General features: G+C 39.6%; 1 protein-coding gene across 3 annotated transcripts in view; it reads left to right on the plus strand.

The window, feature by feature from the left end:
- Positions 1 to 17760, plus strand: part of BACE2 (beta-secretase 2) — a 47848-nt gene that overhangs the window by 16307 nt on the left and 13781 nt on the right. The window contains exons 2-5 of one of the 3 annotated variants that reach the window (XM_035315834.1): positions 4801 to 4930; positions 11385 to 11601; positions 13167 to 13295; positions 14517 to 14651. In XM_035315834.1, the coding sequence (XP_035171725.1) occupies positions 4801 to 4930; positions 11385 to 11601; positions 13167 to 13295; positions 14517 to 14651 (611 nt within the window). The remainder of the gene's footprint in view (positions 1 to 4800; positions 4931 to 11384; positions 11602 to 13166; positions 13296 to 14516; positions 14652 to 17760) is intronic. The other 2 variants (XM_035315835.1, XM_035315836.1) reach the window with 2 other exon arrangements.

A 17760-nucleotide genomic window follows, 5' to 3' on the forward strand; every position in this document is an offset into this window, starting at 1 on the left:
GTGCGTGGGAGAAATCAAGAAAGCACAGTAGGACAAGATTTTGAACGGCATATGAATGTTACTAGTGTGAAACGGTCGCACTTTACTGGGAAAGGGAGAGAGGGGAATAGAAAGGGAGGGCATTGGGTCAAGTTAAAATGTCCAGGGAACGTGTCCAGGGAAGGCACGTTCATTTGTAGTTTTCGTTGTGATCATTTATGCATCCAGCTTCATTGGACCTGCTGGCTTACATGATGGAAGCTATCAATTGCCTAACATCAAGATTTTGACTGAGCCCCAGAGTAAACATACAACCGAATGAGATTCATTATTATATTTACAGGTCTACCTCTGCAGATCTTATTCTGTTCTTTATTCCCCTATGCTTCAGCTGAAGCAAGGATGAAGATCCAAATGCATTTTTGCAGTCTCGTTCATTCTATCCAGTGATGAATCTTCTTTGCTTGACCTAAAAGAATCAGGCCCATTAACTTGAAAAACTATAGTGGATTTTCCTGCAGGGCCACTCTTTTAATGGGGATGAAGATTATCACTGTCTCAGTGTGGGTTACCAGGGGAATTATATCAAAAACAACAGCGCAACAAGGCTGCATGCAAGCCCCAGGATTCCACACCTGGCAAAGGCTGTGTATGCTAAGCCACACAGGGAGCTGCTTCAAAGAAATGCATTATGCATTTGCAGCCTGTGGGATTGGTTTTGTATGTTTTTCTGAGCATTACAAAAAAAATCTGACCTCAGACTAAAACAGGAAAGTTCACCGAGTCTGAGTAAGGTGTGGGTCAGAATAGAGGTAAGATTTGTCCCTGTGTGAGGACAAGGAAGTAACTTTCTGAATACATGGTGAGTTTAGCAAACTGCACATTACTCCTCACTGATGCAGCTAAAGTAGGGATAGATAACGCCTATTGGTGGTGACGTTGCATTGACATCACTTGCGGTAAGAGATAGAACAGTTACCTGAACCACAGACAGAAGAAGCTTTGTTGAGTGAAAAAAGATGATAGATCAATAGAAAATTTTTACTGATATCAAAATACAACAATATTCAGCAGTGGAAAGAATAAAAAAAATTAAAGACATAGTAATAAGTTAAATTATTGAAGCAGGAGAGCATACAATAAGTGCTATTTGATGCTGATGCTACATCAAATACTGGAAAGCTTGAGGGATCCTTGAAGTATTGACAATGTATTTGACTACCAGATGAAATGAATCATTACAACTGTTTTATTTTTTCAGTGTCTCCACCAATTAGAGTAAAAAACAACGTATAAGATGCATGGTCCACGGAGGCTTCTGCCTCTCTGTCAATGCATTTCAGTGTTCACAACTTTCAGTAAATAGCTTTTGATTTGAGCATACAGATAGGGTGCCAGATTTCCTCTGTAAGTTTGTCATGGCAGAGGTGGTTGTTACCACCATGGTCACTCTACACCCAGAAATCTTTTTTAACCTTTCATTAATAACTGTACTATTTCTGTTCAGAAAATGCATCCAGCAAAATAATCTCCCATTATGGTATGAGGTGCAGGTTTCACATCCCACAGCTGTGGTAAAGGTGACCTCTGGGGGGAAGAAGGCTTTTATATCTGCTGTATAGATCTGAAATTGAACTTGGAAATGATCAAAAAACAAACAAGGAAAAAACAAACAAACAACAACAACAAACAAAAACAAAACAAAAACAAAAACGGACAAAAAAATCTGTAGACTTTCCTTTTGTGCCTCACAGTGTGAAAGGAAAGGAGTCTTTCATTTTTTATGACTAGCACATGATCAGTCAGCAGCCTTTGGGCAAATTCTCTTTCATGGCCTCATTCAGATGTCCCTCTCTGATCTTGTCTTTTGCCAAATCTGACTTCACCTGACACTTTCTGACAAAACACGTCAATCGCTAAATAATCAGCTGTAAGTGACAGGACATGATTCTTTTGAGGTGGCTGTCATAAATCCAGTGGACCTGCTTTGCCAGTGAGGAGAGCTCTGGTTCATGGTCTCTGATGCTTTGCCAGGAGGCTGTTGAAGAGGACGCTACCACCACTGCTGGTTCTCCCTCAGCATCAGTACCTTCCTGCTACAGAAAGGTGAAGGTACAGAGAAGTATGACCACTCTCCAGCTCAATGTGTCGAGGTGGTGTTGAGCGGGTGGTGAAGTGCGGCTACTGGGGAGCAAGTGTGCTAAGCGTTCCCCTCCATCTCCTGGGGACTGGGCAGGGCTGACCTCTGGAGACAGGGCAGGGCAGGCAGCCCTGGACCACGAGGCCTCCAGCTGCCACCCCGTGACTTACCAGAGCTAGTCTGGAAGCTGCCCAGCAGCCCAGTTAAACTGGCAGAGAATTGGCACAGAATAAAGTAGGCTCCGGCAGTGACAACATGAAAGTGGATCTTAATGAGATGTGGAGGCACTAAAGAAAATTCAGACCCAAAGGGCGGCAGGCAGAGAAAGAGCGCCCAGTCAGTTATACCCACCCCAGAATGATCTGCTAATCACTGGCGCTATTGTGAGGGCCACAATAAATCTGTGTCTGCCCTGGTCGCCTGCGTCTCATTATGCGAAAACATGCAGATCAGGAATGTCAGTCTCAATAGCGATCTGTCGTGTGAGCGTGGCCATGGCCGAGTGGGCTGGGACCTGCAAGGTTAGCTGCCTTTGTGTTTTCTCCTTTTTTTTGGAGGGGGGAGATACCAGTTTTCTTTTGGAAATGTTGATTTGCTCCATCCTGTGGGCAGTAAACTTGCCCTTTTCTTTAGTGATTTCTGAATTCTGTGATAGTAATATTTTATTCAAGGTGTGGGGGTAAAATATCTTTTATATAAGTCATAGTTAGTGGTTGAGATTTTTTTTATTATTATTATTTCCCCAGTCCTCCTCCATGTACAGTGTCATACATACTACTGAAGTTAGGGTAACACCTACATCTGTTTATTCAGTTGATGTATAGTACCCATTACTCAAACATCACAGACTGCCTTGGAAATGCTAATTAATTTAAGCCCTGCAGCACCCCTTGGAGGCAACTTTTGTTGGTCCTGATAGATGCACACGTTGTAGCTGCTCTTTGTTATTTATTTTTAATACAATTTCTATCCAAGAGAGGGAAAAAAAGAGGGAAAAATTTTTAAAAAAGAACAGTTCTTACTGTGTTAGGTGTTTGACAGAATGTTAGATTTTAATCTCAGTAAAACAAAGTATGAAGCAAACTTTGGATTTTATTGCAAGTCATGCCTCAGAGGTTCTTGCTTTCTTTTAAAGCCTCAGCTCCTGGAGCCAGGTGAACTTGGATATGTCCTTTTCTTTTTAAAAGTCTATCTAGCTTGTCTATTTGCAAAATAAATTTTAATGTATTGTTTTCACTTAATCTAAAATCTGAGATGCAGTGAGGCAAGTAAATAACTTGACTGAAGTTGTGGTTTTGTTTATGTTTAGTCTTTAAATTTTTTCATGATTAGGATTGGGAATACCAATGACAGAGTACATGCAGTTCAAAAGAGAGTCCCACAGATTACTAGTTTTTTTTTATTGGCCCTCAGACCCATATTATATTTACTAGGTCAAACAGGGGCAACCTTCTTCCTCCCCTTCCATGAGCAAACCAAAAATGTTTTTAAACATCAGCTCACACTTTTTTTTTTTTTGCCTGTACTCAGTCTAAAATCTATTAAAGAAGAATTCTGCATATCTTCTCCTAGTGCTTTATCCTCCTTTGTCTTTACACTTCTTTCTGAACTGATTCTATTTCTCCATTTCCTTTGTCAATGTTAAGCTCATTTCCCCCATCGTTCTCTCTTACAACCCAGCAAACTGAAAAGGGCAATCACCCTTTTCTAGTATCTGCTCCTCCCATCTCTTTTCAAGTAGCTGTCTGATAAGACAGATTACTAATGTTTTTTGCAACTGTAGGTAAGGAACCTGATCTGATTTGCAGCACAGCCACATGGGTGCTAGTACTTGTGCCAAGAAGCCATGGGAAACATCCAGCCAAGAGCAGGAAAATAGTGTGTCCACCACTTTGGTAATGACTGATTTAAATTATCATTTAATGACACCCCCAAGCTGTAGTTTCAATGTCCCTGAATGAGGTGATCCTACACCTCTACTCATTCCCATGCTGTGACCGGCTTCGTGCTAGCACAAGCATTCATATAGCTGTGGTGAACCTGACTGGTCACCTGAGCCAAATGGGGAAAGGGAAGGTCTCATTTTTTTCTGTGTGGTTTTGTTAGGCAATTTTTGGCCTCAATTGTCCTCCCAATTAATTGAACAAGTGGTCCCCCCCTTAGGCTGCCTTCCAATCAGTGCTTTTCACTGTGTCTATAAGTCTGCCATCCTCCTGTTCCCAGGCAGTGAAGACTATGGTAGGTTGGCACCGCTCAGAAGGAGTTGCACCTTCTCCCAGTGCTTTCTAAGCTTCACGTTTCTTCTTTCTGCTCAGACTGGCACTCAGCCCTCTACTTAGAAACCTCATCAGCCCTAAGGCAAGCAGTACTTTAAAGAGGGCACAAAGCAGCATGTGTCCCTGACAAGGCAGGTTGCTGAGACACAAGGACTGGGCCAAAAAGAAATTTGAGATGGTCACAAATTCATCTGCTGAATAAATATGGGTTTGGCGGATATTCCCCTTCCATGACCATGACTATTTTAAAGTATTTCATTATAATCAGCTGTTCTAGAGGTGCCACAGCAGCATGTCTTTCCCAAAAGTGACATTTTGTATTTATTTTTCAGGACAACTGTCTTCATTTTTAAACTAAAGGTAGTTTAGACAAAAAACTTTAATGTTTTTTTTTTGTTTGTTTAGTTGAATATGAAAACCACCTCTCCTTTCTTCTGTTTCGGCAGTTAAATATTCTGGTTGACACTGGAAGCAGTAATTTTGCTGTAGCAGGTGTGCCTGATCCTGATGTCACCTCCTACTTCAATACAGAGCTGTAAGTACCTGTTCTGCACGCCTTGGTGGGATAGGATGTCTTTGAGATTCTGACTCCTCCATGCCATAGAGGATGATCAGGCAGTTCGTGGGGCTTTTCTGACATCCCATGACAGTGGGGTGTTTGCTGCCTGAACCAGAAGGTTGGCTCTCCCTGATGCAGAGTCCAGACTGACACCACAAACAGTCTCAGTGATAACAGCAAGACTGAGATCTGAGCCCAATACTGATTAGAGCTGGGGAAAAAGAAGATCACAGGGTAAAAATCGTTTCTAAAATCACACCAACTTCAGCCAATTTCTTATCTGAATAGTCTTGGAATTAATTAGAAATGTGAATTTATTTTCCTTTTCTTAATAAACAAATAAATAAAAAACAGTAATTGTATCTGCTACTTGACATTTCATCCAACACAAAACTTGATTAGTCAAAAACTAATTTGTTATTTAGTTTGGACAAGGGCCTCAGTCAGTCAGTGGTTGGGACAGACCCTGTGCTGAACTGGGTTGTTTATAAGATACAACTTGGAGATTTTAGTGCCTGTTATACTCAAAATTTGCTGTTTAGCAAGAGCTGACATTAGTCACAGCCAAGCACAGCTTTGTCTGAATTACTTTTCCTCCTTTCTTCCTTCCCTTCTGCCCATCTCTAGTTTAAATTTCAGGTAAATTTCTACAAAACAGTGTCTATCTTTAGCTAAAGAATATGATTCAAATTACTTAGAGGACAGGGAGGCAAGAGAATATCACTTCTTCTTATATTTTAACATGGGGTATTGTTTTCTTCCAATAAGATGCACTGGTAATGGAGGCAAAGTCAGTATTTCCATGCTGCCTAGTACAATAGCCTTACGTCCTGCCACATATTCAGCTGTTAACAGAGATACTTCACATAGGTCTGAAAAGTCCAGAATTTGCACCTGAGAGCTATTTCTGCACTAGTGCAGAATTTTGCTTGCCAGCTGTCCCCTTCCATAGGTAGTGCCTACAATTATAAGGAAACTTACTTGTCCGGAATTAAAAGCACAAGTATTTCCTTCTTCCTTTTCTCTTCAGTGACGTTACTTGGGAAGGGCAAGGCCTCTCGTAAGAACCACACTGTTACAAACAGTAACAACAACAGATGCTCTGTGTTGAGAAAGCCTGAGAAATCACTTGAAGGTTACAGCCTCTTATCAGTGTTCTCTGTGTACATTGTGTTTTCAGAACTTTGGTACAAAATTAATAATGCAACCTTGAAAATTAGTCCCTGCAGAGTTAAGGGTGCTTTATCAAATGATTCAAACTCAAGTAATAATAGAAGAGAGCAATTGCAATAGCAGTTCCTGGTTTGGTTTGGATTGATGGAGAACAGGAATATGTTCAGAATAAAGTGCAGGTATTAGCATGCTTGAACCTGGCTACATCGTGCTTTTTTCATTTCAAATAGTTTAAGCATAAATATCATCTGGGGGGCATCTTGGCCCTATTGAAATCAGTGAGACGTTTAAATGCTGTTTGGAAGAAAATTCTGTAGGTCACCTCATACATAATGTCCCTGATACTGGGCTGTCATTAGATTGGATCAGCCATGGCTGAGTCCAGCCAAGTCCTGTAAGCCTCTGAGGGTGGAGAATCCATAAACTCTGGGCAGTGTGTTTCAGTGGTAGGCCATGCTCTCCAGGGGAGGAAATTGCTACCTAATATCCAAACTGAACCTCAAAAAATGTTACTCAAGGGGTGATACCCCTTGCATGATTGTTTGACAAAGAAGGTTGTCTGTGTCATTTTAGTAGCTGTCTTTCAAGTCAGTGTAAGCTGCTATGAACTCTTCTAGCTTTGTTTACAAAAAAGGCCCAGGTCCCTGCAGCCTCTCCTCAAAGCTTCTGTGTTTGAGGTCCCTGGCCTATTTGGTAGCCCTCTGCCAGTCCCTCTTCTGTTTCCCTCTGTCCCTGTTGAACTGGGTTCCAACGGCCCACAGTATTCCAGGTGTGGAATGCCAACTATGCTCCTTAATGTAGTGCCTGAGAGTGCCATGATTATGTCTGTGAAATTGCTCGCTGAGTGTACCTTTGTACTTTTTTGCCCTTCATGTGCTTAGGAATGGATTGCAGGAGGTGGTTTCTCTGGCTCTTCCTGAGCTGAGGTGAAGCCAATGGGCCTATAGTGCTTTGGGCACTGCTGCTATCTCTTCTTGAGACTGGCCTTATGACAGTCTTATCTCTGTAGTCACAATTTTACACAGATGGTAGTGGAGGCCTTGCTATCACATCAGCCAGATCTGAAAAATGACCTAAGACTGACCTTTACCTGTGTGTAAGTGAAACAGATAGCCTATGTGCACTTTTGTTCCATGATGTCTGGGTCACTTTAAAATTACATAAAGACGTCACCTCTCATCTGGTAATTATTCCTGTAGTTTTTCACTTTATCATCATGAATTGCTTCCATATCAAAGTCATAAACTGCAAATTGAAGACAAGGGGAGTGAAGGGTTAGTAATTTGTTAAGTTAATAAAACTACTGGGACTGAGTTAGATATGTGCTTATTATAATATTAATATTGTGTTGGAGACCCACAGTGATAGGTCTGAATTTCCTGATTGCCAAGATCTTGGTTTAATTTTATTCAAATTAGCAAAATATAAAGTCAAATGTGTGATTATTTTTGGACTGAAATTGGGAGGGTGTGTAGAAAAGTTGTTGTCTTTGCTTTAGAGTCTCTAAAAACATGGCATGTGTGTTTTTCAGGACAACCCTCCTTGAGCAGTTTTGGAACTAATTTGTTAAATCATGTTATGTGTCACATTTTCATATCATATAATTGCACTGTTCAATTATCTGGTGTTTTATGTACAAAATAAATAGAGCTATTCTCATGAACTCTTTCATGACTGGTTTTTGAGTGGCTCTTACAAAATTCTGCTGTGAAAAGTTCTGAGTCTGCTGTGATGATCATGTTTTATAAGTCACCAAGTTATGTAAGGTTTTGGGCAACAGCCTGATTTGTCCTCCTAAACTGAAAAAAGCAGTCACAGTATTTGTTTCTCATGCTGTTCAAAATAATAAGTAGGTTTTGTTGAATATGCTACTTATGATAAAAGAGCTACTTAAATTTATAAAGGGATTTTCACACTTGAAACTAAATCAGTGTTGGCGTGGTATGTGAAAGAGTGACATACTGAGGCTGTCAGTATTCAGCAGTAGTATCTAGTAATAGTATCCAATCTTATTTCAGTGTGAGTATTGCTGCCTCGTGGTATAAAGTTTCAAGAGCAAACTACTCAAGAGATGATCCCTTGATGAGGCGGGGGGGTAAGAAAATAATGAGCAATAAATTGAGATAATACAATAAAGTACATACAATTTAGCAAAATAAAGCTTCTGCTTTGCAGCATGATTCTGTGCATTTGGTTGTGTACACTGTAAGTTTTATGGTTTGGGGTAAATTATAAACTTGTTCCAGAACCCCTGCAAATTAGATGGGACTTGTTGGTTAAAAAAAAACAGTAATTTAGGTTGTGAAATATTCTTTAGACAACTAGGTTGGTTGTTGGGTTTTCACATTTGCTTTGCCTTAAAGTCATTGGCCCTGAATCACTCATTTTGTGCCATCTATCACTAGAGAGGGGATCAAAGTTTCTATTCAGATTTTTTGGTCCTTTGCTTCTTTCCATCCCTTCTTTTACATATTGCTGTCTGTAGAGATGTTGATTGGGTGCTTAGGGAAAAGAGAATGGGTAAACAAGAAAACCTGAAGTCCTTGTTTATTGCAGACTGGCAATGGGAGAGCATGGAATGGAGAAGGAGTTGCATGTCTGGTGGGGTCAGTGTTAAGCAGGGCTTTCTGCCTAGTGGTTTTGCTGTTGCCATGTCGAGCATCCTTCAAATATAGAATGACATGAGAAATCGTATTTAGGCTATGTTTTGTCCAGTGATATAGGCTGGAAATGAGGAGCAACTCTGCATAAGAAAATGAACTCCTTGCTAGTTTTCTCAGGTAAGGCTGGAGAGCTATTCAAGGTCTGAGTACCATTTTTCTGTTTGCTGCTTTGGAAAGAAGACAATAACTGCTAAGGAGAGGGAGAAGGAAGTGGTGGTACCACAGCACTATCATCTAATAGACCTTTTTCCTTTCCTCTGGCAAAGGTACACTCTGTCCTACTGGAAGAGTTGAATTTTTTATATTTGTATCATAACCAAAATAGTTTGTTTGGAATTTCTTGTGCCGTGTGTTTGTCTCAAAATACTTTGCCTGTGAATTAAAACAACTCTCTCTTTTTGACCTCTAAAGACGTTCCCTTGTTTTGGAGCAGTGAGGTGGAAAAACATGGGCTGATTACAGTCAGTAAGATGGACCAGGAAATGTCTTTGCAGAACAGAATATAATTACTGCCACAAGGACTGCATGAGATCCCTCCCTAGGGCAGTAGGAATTTTGGTCCTTGAAATAAATAATAAGGCCTCCTCTCCAATATGACATTTGTGTGTTTTACAAGTGAGATGAGCATCCTCATACCCATTTGTACAGGTAGGGAAGCACAGAGGAAGTGACTTGTCCTGCCTTTCCACATAAAAGTTCACCAGCAATACACATGATCCCAGTCTTTCTATATCCTGTTCCAGAGTACAATCCATGAGGGATTCTCCTTGCCTCTTACCTGAGGGAAGAAGACTTATGTGCTGATACTGTTGCTGGTCATATGTAGAGTCTGTATTTGCAGATGTTCTTCCGGTACTCATCTTTTTCTCCAGTTTTAGATGATTCCTCTTCAGCTGCACAGCCATACACTTTTTTTAAATGAACAGCCCTGTATTTTCCCTTCCTTTTCCTGATCCCTCTGGTTTCTTTTATGTCACTAATTGTTTGGACTCTATTTTGATTTATAAAATGTACTGCTGGTATCACAGTGGTGCTCTGAAGACCATGACTGAGCAGAGACGTCCCTTTGTCTAAATGTCACAGAAATGCAAAATTACATATAAAGTTAAAACAGGAGTAGCAGTGACCGGATACAGGCAGTAAGTACCGGAATCTCAGGTACCTTTGTGCATTTTGATGTATAATCAACATGGCCTATTGCCTGATTTATTTCTGCTGTCTTGGATGTTACAAGCCACTGGATCCTGAAGACCCTTGAAGGGTTAGGCATTGGGAGTATCAAGAACTAGTCAGGTTTAGAGCCTTCTCCCCTCTCCCTTAGATAGGAAGAGAATCACTTGCATGGTCCATACGATCAAATCGCTCCATAAGATGAGAAGTGTGTTCAAACAGGTTAGGAGTCGTCCATGTAGCCATCTGAAAAGTGTTCCCTATAGCAGGCAAAATCAAACCAGCTTTCTTCTGGCTAGTTCAGGTAGGGGTGGCTGTGAAGCTATCCGTGGATGAGCTGGCTCCGAGTCGGCTCTTGTCAGCAAGCTCCCATCTTCTGCACTCCAGCCACAGACTTCACGGCTTCACGGCTGCTTCTGTCAGAGCAGCTGCTAGATTAAAACTGTGTGGATAAAGCTGTCCGCTGTTGATAAATCACCTGCGCTTTCTATTGTGTTACACACGTACTTTTTTAAAATTTACTTTTAAAAAGTCTGTCAAACTAAAAGTCTGTTCAGATGAAGCAAGCATGGTCATTTGTCTCTCTAGGAGAAACTACATGCCAAGGAATGGGACCAAAATAGATTGTAAGGGATCTAGGACTTCTGTAGCTCTGTGGTAGTGATGCAGATGGAAGGTGATGGCTGTGTTTATACTATAGAATTTTAAAATGAAAAATCTCATGGTGTTTCCTATAATGCTTTTGTTAAGCCTTCTAAACAGGATTCTTTTTCTTTGCTCCTTTGCTTTTGCTATCTTTGTCTAGAAGGAACTCCTTCCTTTCCTCCTATAAGTTAGTGAATCATTTGTTAGTTATATCCAAATCCACTTACTTCCTCATTGGCAGGCCAGACTGCAGATTTAGACAACCTGTGTCTTCCTGCTGTTGCTCACAGTAATATTCTATTTTACCCAAAATGGAATTTTAATACTACTAATGAGGTAGTAGTCTACAGCTATTCAGTTAGCTTGGCATTTCAATATTAGATTTGAATTCAGAAGCTTTTTATTTCCTAGCACCACTTAATATGTTCCATCCCTAGTTAAAGAGTATTGCTCCTATTGTGATGGGCCAGTCTGAGTCAGGGACACATTGCACTGGATGGCATAGTATCTTAGATTAAAAACAAGAACAGAAAAACACATTGTGAAAAATTGAGTCATTGATGGCTTCAGGATAAAAACAGGAGCTCAAGGTTTTTTATTATTATTATTATCACATGGTACTGCTTTTACAATATGACCCTGTTCTGTAAGGACATGTGATCAAATTTGCAGACTTCACTATTTTTCCTCTCTGGGAAAAAAATAATATTGGATGGTATTTTGTTGTCTTGCATTGTAAATAAACAGCTCGTGCATAAGTGTATCTTTTCCTTTTGAAGGTCAAGTACATACAAATCTCAAGGGATCGATGTCACAGTTAAGTACAGTCAAGGAAGCTGGACTGGAGTGCTGGGTACAGATGTCATTACTATCCCCAAAGGAGTTGATGGCAGCTACACCATCAATATTGCAACCATTCTTGAATCGGAGAATTTCTTCTTACCAGGGGTTCAATGGCATGGGATTCTTGGTCTTGCCTATGACACCTTAGCCAAGGTAAATGATCCTTTCTTCTGCTTTTATCTATCACAATGATGATAAATAGAAATCTAAGTATTAAAGTAAAGAAGCTAGGTGATCTCTCAGCACAAAGATCCTCCCTTCCAACCACTCATTCCTAAGGATCTTTAGCATTTGTTAAATTTCAGAGAGAACAAATTGGGTTGTGATGGTACCACAGTCCCATATGATGATTTAGTCTTTCCTGGTTGTAAAGGCTCCAGTTTTAGCTCGTCTGGAATGAATAATCTTTTACAGAGCTTGCAGTACCAAAGGATGGGAGTAAAGGTTATAAGGCTTCTGGTATGTGTGTAGAAAGTATTTATTAGGGCTCTAATAATGTCCTTCAAGACTTGTCAATGGACTGATGAACTTGGCAAAGCCCTTGGCAGTTTGTTCTAAGACATCCTCCATTCATCAAGTAAAGGTTGAGATGGAGGGAAAATGTGGGTAATTTCAGAACAAATATTAGCTACCTTGTTTTTATGAACATAAAACCAAACACATTCTGTTCTTGTGGAGGTAAGAAATTCAGGCAGAAGTTTAAATTAATACCTAAAATTTATAGACTAAAATTTGTAAGCTTATAATCTAAAACTGAAAATGTGATTGTAACGCTACATAGTCATAGCTTCCAACCTACACAGAACTGTCTGAGAAATTCACAAACCGAGGTGTATCCATTTAGAACAAATGATTCAATACTGTCTGCCAACTCTGGAATTAAAAAGCTTTATTCAAGAGCTGTGTGATCATTGTATTGACTTCTGCCTTAGTTGCTGTCATGCACTGTCAACAGACAGACAGGGAGGAGCTGCTTCTCAGACTCTGCTTTGGGCAAATAGTGCATTCAGGGTATTCATTTTTCCCTTCTTCCAAAGACTTAAATGTTAGCTTCTGAGGCTGCCCTATGCTCTGTGTAGTAAGAGCACTTGGCACCTTGCAAACTAACCAGTGGCCCTGCCTCTCATCAGATGTACCCACACAGATATCTGAATTACAGTGAAATTACAACACTCGAATAAATGCAAAGGTAGGCATGGTATATAGTGTAGGAAATAACCTATTAGCCAGTAATCAGTTGAACTTAGACAGAAAGGTCTTTAAAAGAAAGAAGAGGAAATAAGGGCATTGAATTCAAAGTTCATTAGAATTAAACTGTTTAAAAACTAAGCATGGGAGGTGGGAAGGGCATGTCATATTTGTCTCTTCTAACAACCCAAAGCGTCTTCCAAGCAGAAAGTATCATTGAGAGGTTCTGCCTGAAAACTAAAACTATGATTTGAATTTGAAAACTGCAGTTCAAAAATACTCTCATGCTTTAGGGACTTCTGACAATGGTCAAAAGTAAAAATGCTTTTAAGAACAACAGAAGAGAAATGACAGGTGTTGTTTTTTTAATGATTTATTATATAGGATTTTCATCATTTGGTTGTCAGAAATTCAATTTAGTAGCTAAAAGTAGTCATATTTGAATGACTTGCTCATTTCTGAAAGGGAACTTTATAATGAATACTTCTGCAATTTTATTTTTTTAATTTTTTTTTCTCTTCACCTTCAAGCCTTCAAGTTCTGTGGAGACATTCTTTGACTCTCTTGTGAGGCAGGCAAAGATTCCCAACATTTTCTCCTTGCAGATGTGTGGTGCTGGACTGCCTGTTTCTGGAAGTGGTACCAACGGAGGTAGTCTTGTGGGTATCTGTCAATCTGAGAGGGAAGATGTATCTTTGTGAAACTCTCTCCCTCTTTTCTATAACTATCTTATTTCTTCCAAATTTAGTCGTCAAATATATGAAATGTTTTATATATTTTTAAGGCAAAGTTAAGTATTTAGGCAAAATTAATAGTGTCTATTTGTTTTCATTCCCCGTTCTTTTTTCTCTTTCAAGTTTGAGTAAACTTCGGCATTTGGAGTTTTGTTTCAATAAAGAAAAAATAAATTTCATGGTGCGCTTCCTTACCTATTGAGTTTGCCTAACTCAACTACTAAGCTTGCTCAAATTTATCAAAATGCTATAGTACTTTTTTATATGATGTGAAAAGGGGGAGAGGAATCAAGGCTCTTTGTCTTTTTTGTAGACAACACAGCAAAGGAAAAAATTGAGGACCAGATCTTTCTCTTGTTATTAATTAGGAATTCTTTCCACCCATTTTAGTAGTTCCAGGAATTAGCTATTATTTATGTGAGATCATTATTTGGAGTAACTCTTCATGAATTATGCTGAAATAAACATATCAGCAAAGGAATTAATCATGAATAGTTATTTTGCTGTAAATTCACATACTATTGTAAGTGTTAATACATTTGAGATAGATGAAGCCCGAGAGAGCTTCCTTATGTTAGTTCAGTTCAAAGTTTGATGGTCTGGTATGCTCCCAGAGAGCTTCAATGAAAGTCCTGATAGAAGCTAGTAGTGGTAGCCACAACATGATGGTCACATTCCATTTTGCCTGTGCATATGAAAAATGAAATGTTGATAAGCAGCTTAATGCTGCTTTTTTAACCTGATATGCTGCTTTTTTGACCTGATAAAGTGAATTTATGATGTGCAAGTTTTCAATTCTGTCCTGGTTTTATATATTGCCTAGCTCAAACCACCAAAGATATGGTTTTCATTTGAAACACTAGAAAATCAGTGTGAGTTTGTAGGTGTTGGAAATTTGGCCCAGCATTGGAAGGTGCTGGCCCAGCACTGGAACAGTGGTTTACTGAAGCAACATCTTCTTAATTTCTAGTTGTTTCAAACTGTTCTACGATTGGTAAAGAATTTGTTAGCAAAATCCACAGAAATTGTGCTAAATTAAGATTTTGATGTGCTATCACAATGAAACGTTCTCCTTTTTACCTGTACTTGCCCCAGAACTAAACATCCAGGATTTTAAAGCATGTGAATTCTTTTCTTTTCCCTCAGGTTCTAGGTGGCATTGAACCAAGTCTCTACAGGGGTGATATATGGTACACACCTATCAAAGAGGAGTGGTATTATCAGGTCGAAATTCTCAAGCTGGAGGTTGGAGGACAGAATCTGGAACTGGACTGCAGAGAGGTATTTGCAATAGATTGTTTCTGTCTATATAAAACACAGGTTTATTTAAGAAAAGCACCTAATTGATCATTTTTGTCCTTGCAGGCAGATGTGTATTTCAGTCTCCTCTTAGAATTAAGTCTGTATAGTAACTTTGAAAAGAAATGAACAAGCCATGTGAAATGTAATGTATACATGCTAAAATTGCTTCAGAGGACTTCAGAGTTGTGGATAGCATTTTCAGTAAAGTAGGGACCACTGAACAGTCCACTGAAAGTAAAGTAGCTACAGTTTGCTCAGCCCCTTGACTAGTTTCAGTTGTACTGAGGGTGTCTAAACACTGAAGGTTGTGCATTGATTCAAGGAGACAACAGTCTTTAAACAACTACGGGCTTCCTGTTATGCAGTAAAGTCAAATCAAAGTATTTAAAAACAGTTGTGGTCAAACAAAGAAAAGGGAAGATTTTGGAATGAGCCCTGTGGAGGTATCCAAGCACATAATTCATGATGGTGGCTGGCTTCCCACGGAAGCTTCCCAAGACATCTCGTCCCATGCTTTCTTTTTATCTTTGTACCCCCAACAGATATCAGGATGGTTGAAGCCCCTCATGAAGACCAGGGCTTATGAATGTGAGACTGCTCCTATCTGTCTGTAGAGGGCCTTATCCACTTGTTCTTTCTGGTTAGGTGCCCTGTAGTAGACCCTCAGTATAATGTCCCCTCTCACTGCCCTCCCTTTAATCCTGACCCACAAGCTCTCTGTCAGCTCCTCACCTATCCCCAGGCAGAGCTCCATGCTCTCCAGCTGCTCACTGGCATAGAGGGCGATTGATGTCCCTTCCTTGTCTACCCTGCCTGTCCTTCCTAAAGATCCTGTATCCTTCCATTCCAACACCCCAGTCATGGGAGCCATCCCACCATGTCTCAGTGATGCTATAAATTCATTTCCCTGCAGACGTGCACCTCTCTTACTTGTTTTGTTTATTGCCCGTACTGCATGCATTGATGTATAGGCACTTACAAGGGTCACTGCAGCATGTTTAGTTCCTGGAAAGTATTTGGGGGTTTCTCCATAATTTTGTGATCCCTCCCGATTATATCACTCCATGCCCCTTGTTCAGCAGCCCTGTGCATCACTCACTCCTTCATGGGGCTACTGGTTACCTTCTCCCTCCTTCTTAGCTTAAAGCTGTCCTAACAAGGTTAGCCAAGCTACTAGCAAAGATATCTTTGCTCCACTAGAGTGTATCATGTCCCTCCCAGGCAGACACTGATCGTCAAACAGGGTCCCAAGGTCATAGAACCCCAAACACATATTTTGCTCACTTCAGCCTTACCAGCTATTTTTCCTCATGTACATGTTTCCTGTTCATATTAGGAATAATGTTTTGCTGTCACTGAATCAGTTTAATAAGACTGTGTTGGTGGAATTTTTTGCTCCAAAGCTGTTTTGTTTTTCTGAATATGTGTATGTGTGTGTTTCATTTGTTTCTTGCTGTTGCTTGTTGCTATTTGTGTTCTATATTTTTCATGCCCTGTTTTCATTAGACATCTTAATTTTATCTTGTGGTTGTTCTCTTAGTTAAAAATAAGTGGAATATGATCATTCTAAAGTTTTAATAGTTCTTACAAATTAAGTGAAATTAATGATAAAAATGTGCATATGCATAAATATATTTCCATACAAAATACAGAATTCACATTTCCATATAAAATATTTAAAATTGATCATATCACCTCCAACCTAATAAGCAGACCAAGGTCTATTTAAATGCCTCTCTATTATCTTGTTAGGAATGCAGAACTGCTGGGTTTCTAACATAAATATGTTTGCTTTCCTTTTCTACCTTAAAAAACAATCAACATATTTTGAAGAGGAGTCCTTGTGCTGGTGGTTTAATCCATGCTGTTTCCAAAAAACAACTCGCTTAAAAATGTAGCAGTGTTATGAAAATTTCCTGCTATTGTCAGTCTTTCTAAGCTATGGTTTGCTTTCACCTTGGATGTATTAACATAGTATGCACATCAGGGGTACAAAAAGCATCATTCCTGTCATGATTTAAGAATATTTCCCAGCAGAAGTTTAGAGGAAGAGTAGTAAATTAAGGCTAGTTGATGAAAAGTTAGCTAGTTAAGGGCTTGCCACGGATGCATAATTCTTTTTGTGGGGTGAAGAACTATGTGCCCTGTCTTCTCCTAATTGTTTTCTAGGAAATGGAACATTTTTGTAACAGTCACCAGAGACTAATCCTTTCCTGGCAAGGAAAAAACAGTCCCCTGCACTTCAGATCTGGGGATAGGGCCAGAATAACACTGCAGCTTTGGCCAGGACCCTGGCAGAGCAGGGCCGAGGAAGCACAAGGCTGCCACTGGTGCACACTGCCTAGGGTGCTCTGTTAAATATTAACCAGCAAGACTGAGAAGGCAAGAAGTTACTGCACACTGAAAGTACACTGTACACAGCATGGAAATCTGTAAGGCAGGAGTTCTGCATGTTTGTTTGTTTGTTTTTTATGTTAGTGGTTGGCCCTTTTTGGCTGTGCTTTTACCTACTTTTTTCCTTAGGTGGTGGTCTTGGCGATTGCATGTTTGTGTTGTAAATACGTTAAAGTGGATTCCACAATGCCATAATATTTTCCTCCCCTTGTCAGAAATGTTTCTGAGTGTGGGATAAATGGCAGGTGGTGCATATCAGTGCTTTTCCTGTTTGCTTTTCTTTTAGTGCTGCTTGGCAGCCTATAGCACCTCTTCTTTCAAAAAGAAAGTCAGTCAGTTTTTGTGGGGTTTTATTTTTATCACTGCACTGAAGATAGTGCATGTGACTTGATAATATCTCAACCAATGTATTCTGAATTCACTTTCTCTTTGACCTCTTCCTAAAAAATGTATGCTGTTTGCTTTTGTCTTTTGATTATGCCATAAACATGTAATTGTTTGGTTATATTGATCCTGCTGCCTAACCTGGTAAGAAAAGTAGTTAATACAAATAGCTGCCACTGCTGCTTGCCTTTTCTTTTTAAAATTAACTTTATTAATTAAGTTTTTTAAGGGCTCACAAAACAATATGTACCTCTTAAAATATTTATTCTTTTTTTTAGTGTATCTGAAGTTTGATGAAATATCTGAGGAT

The sequence above is a fragment of the Oxyura jamaicensis genome, chromosome 1 (assembly GCF_011077185.1).
Source record: "Oxyura jamaicensis isolate SHBP4307 breed ruddy duck chromosome 1, BPBGC_Ojam_1.0, whole genome shotgun sequence".
In the NCBI taxonomy this organism is placed as follows: domain Eukaryota; kingdom Metazoa; phylum Chordata; class Aves; order Anseriformes; family Anatidae; genus Oxyura; species Oxyura jamaicensis.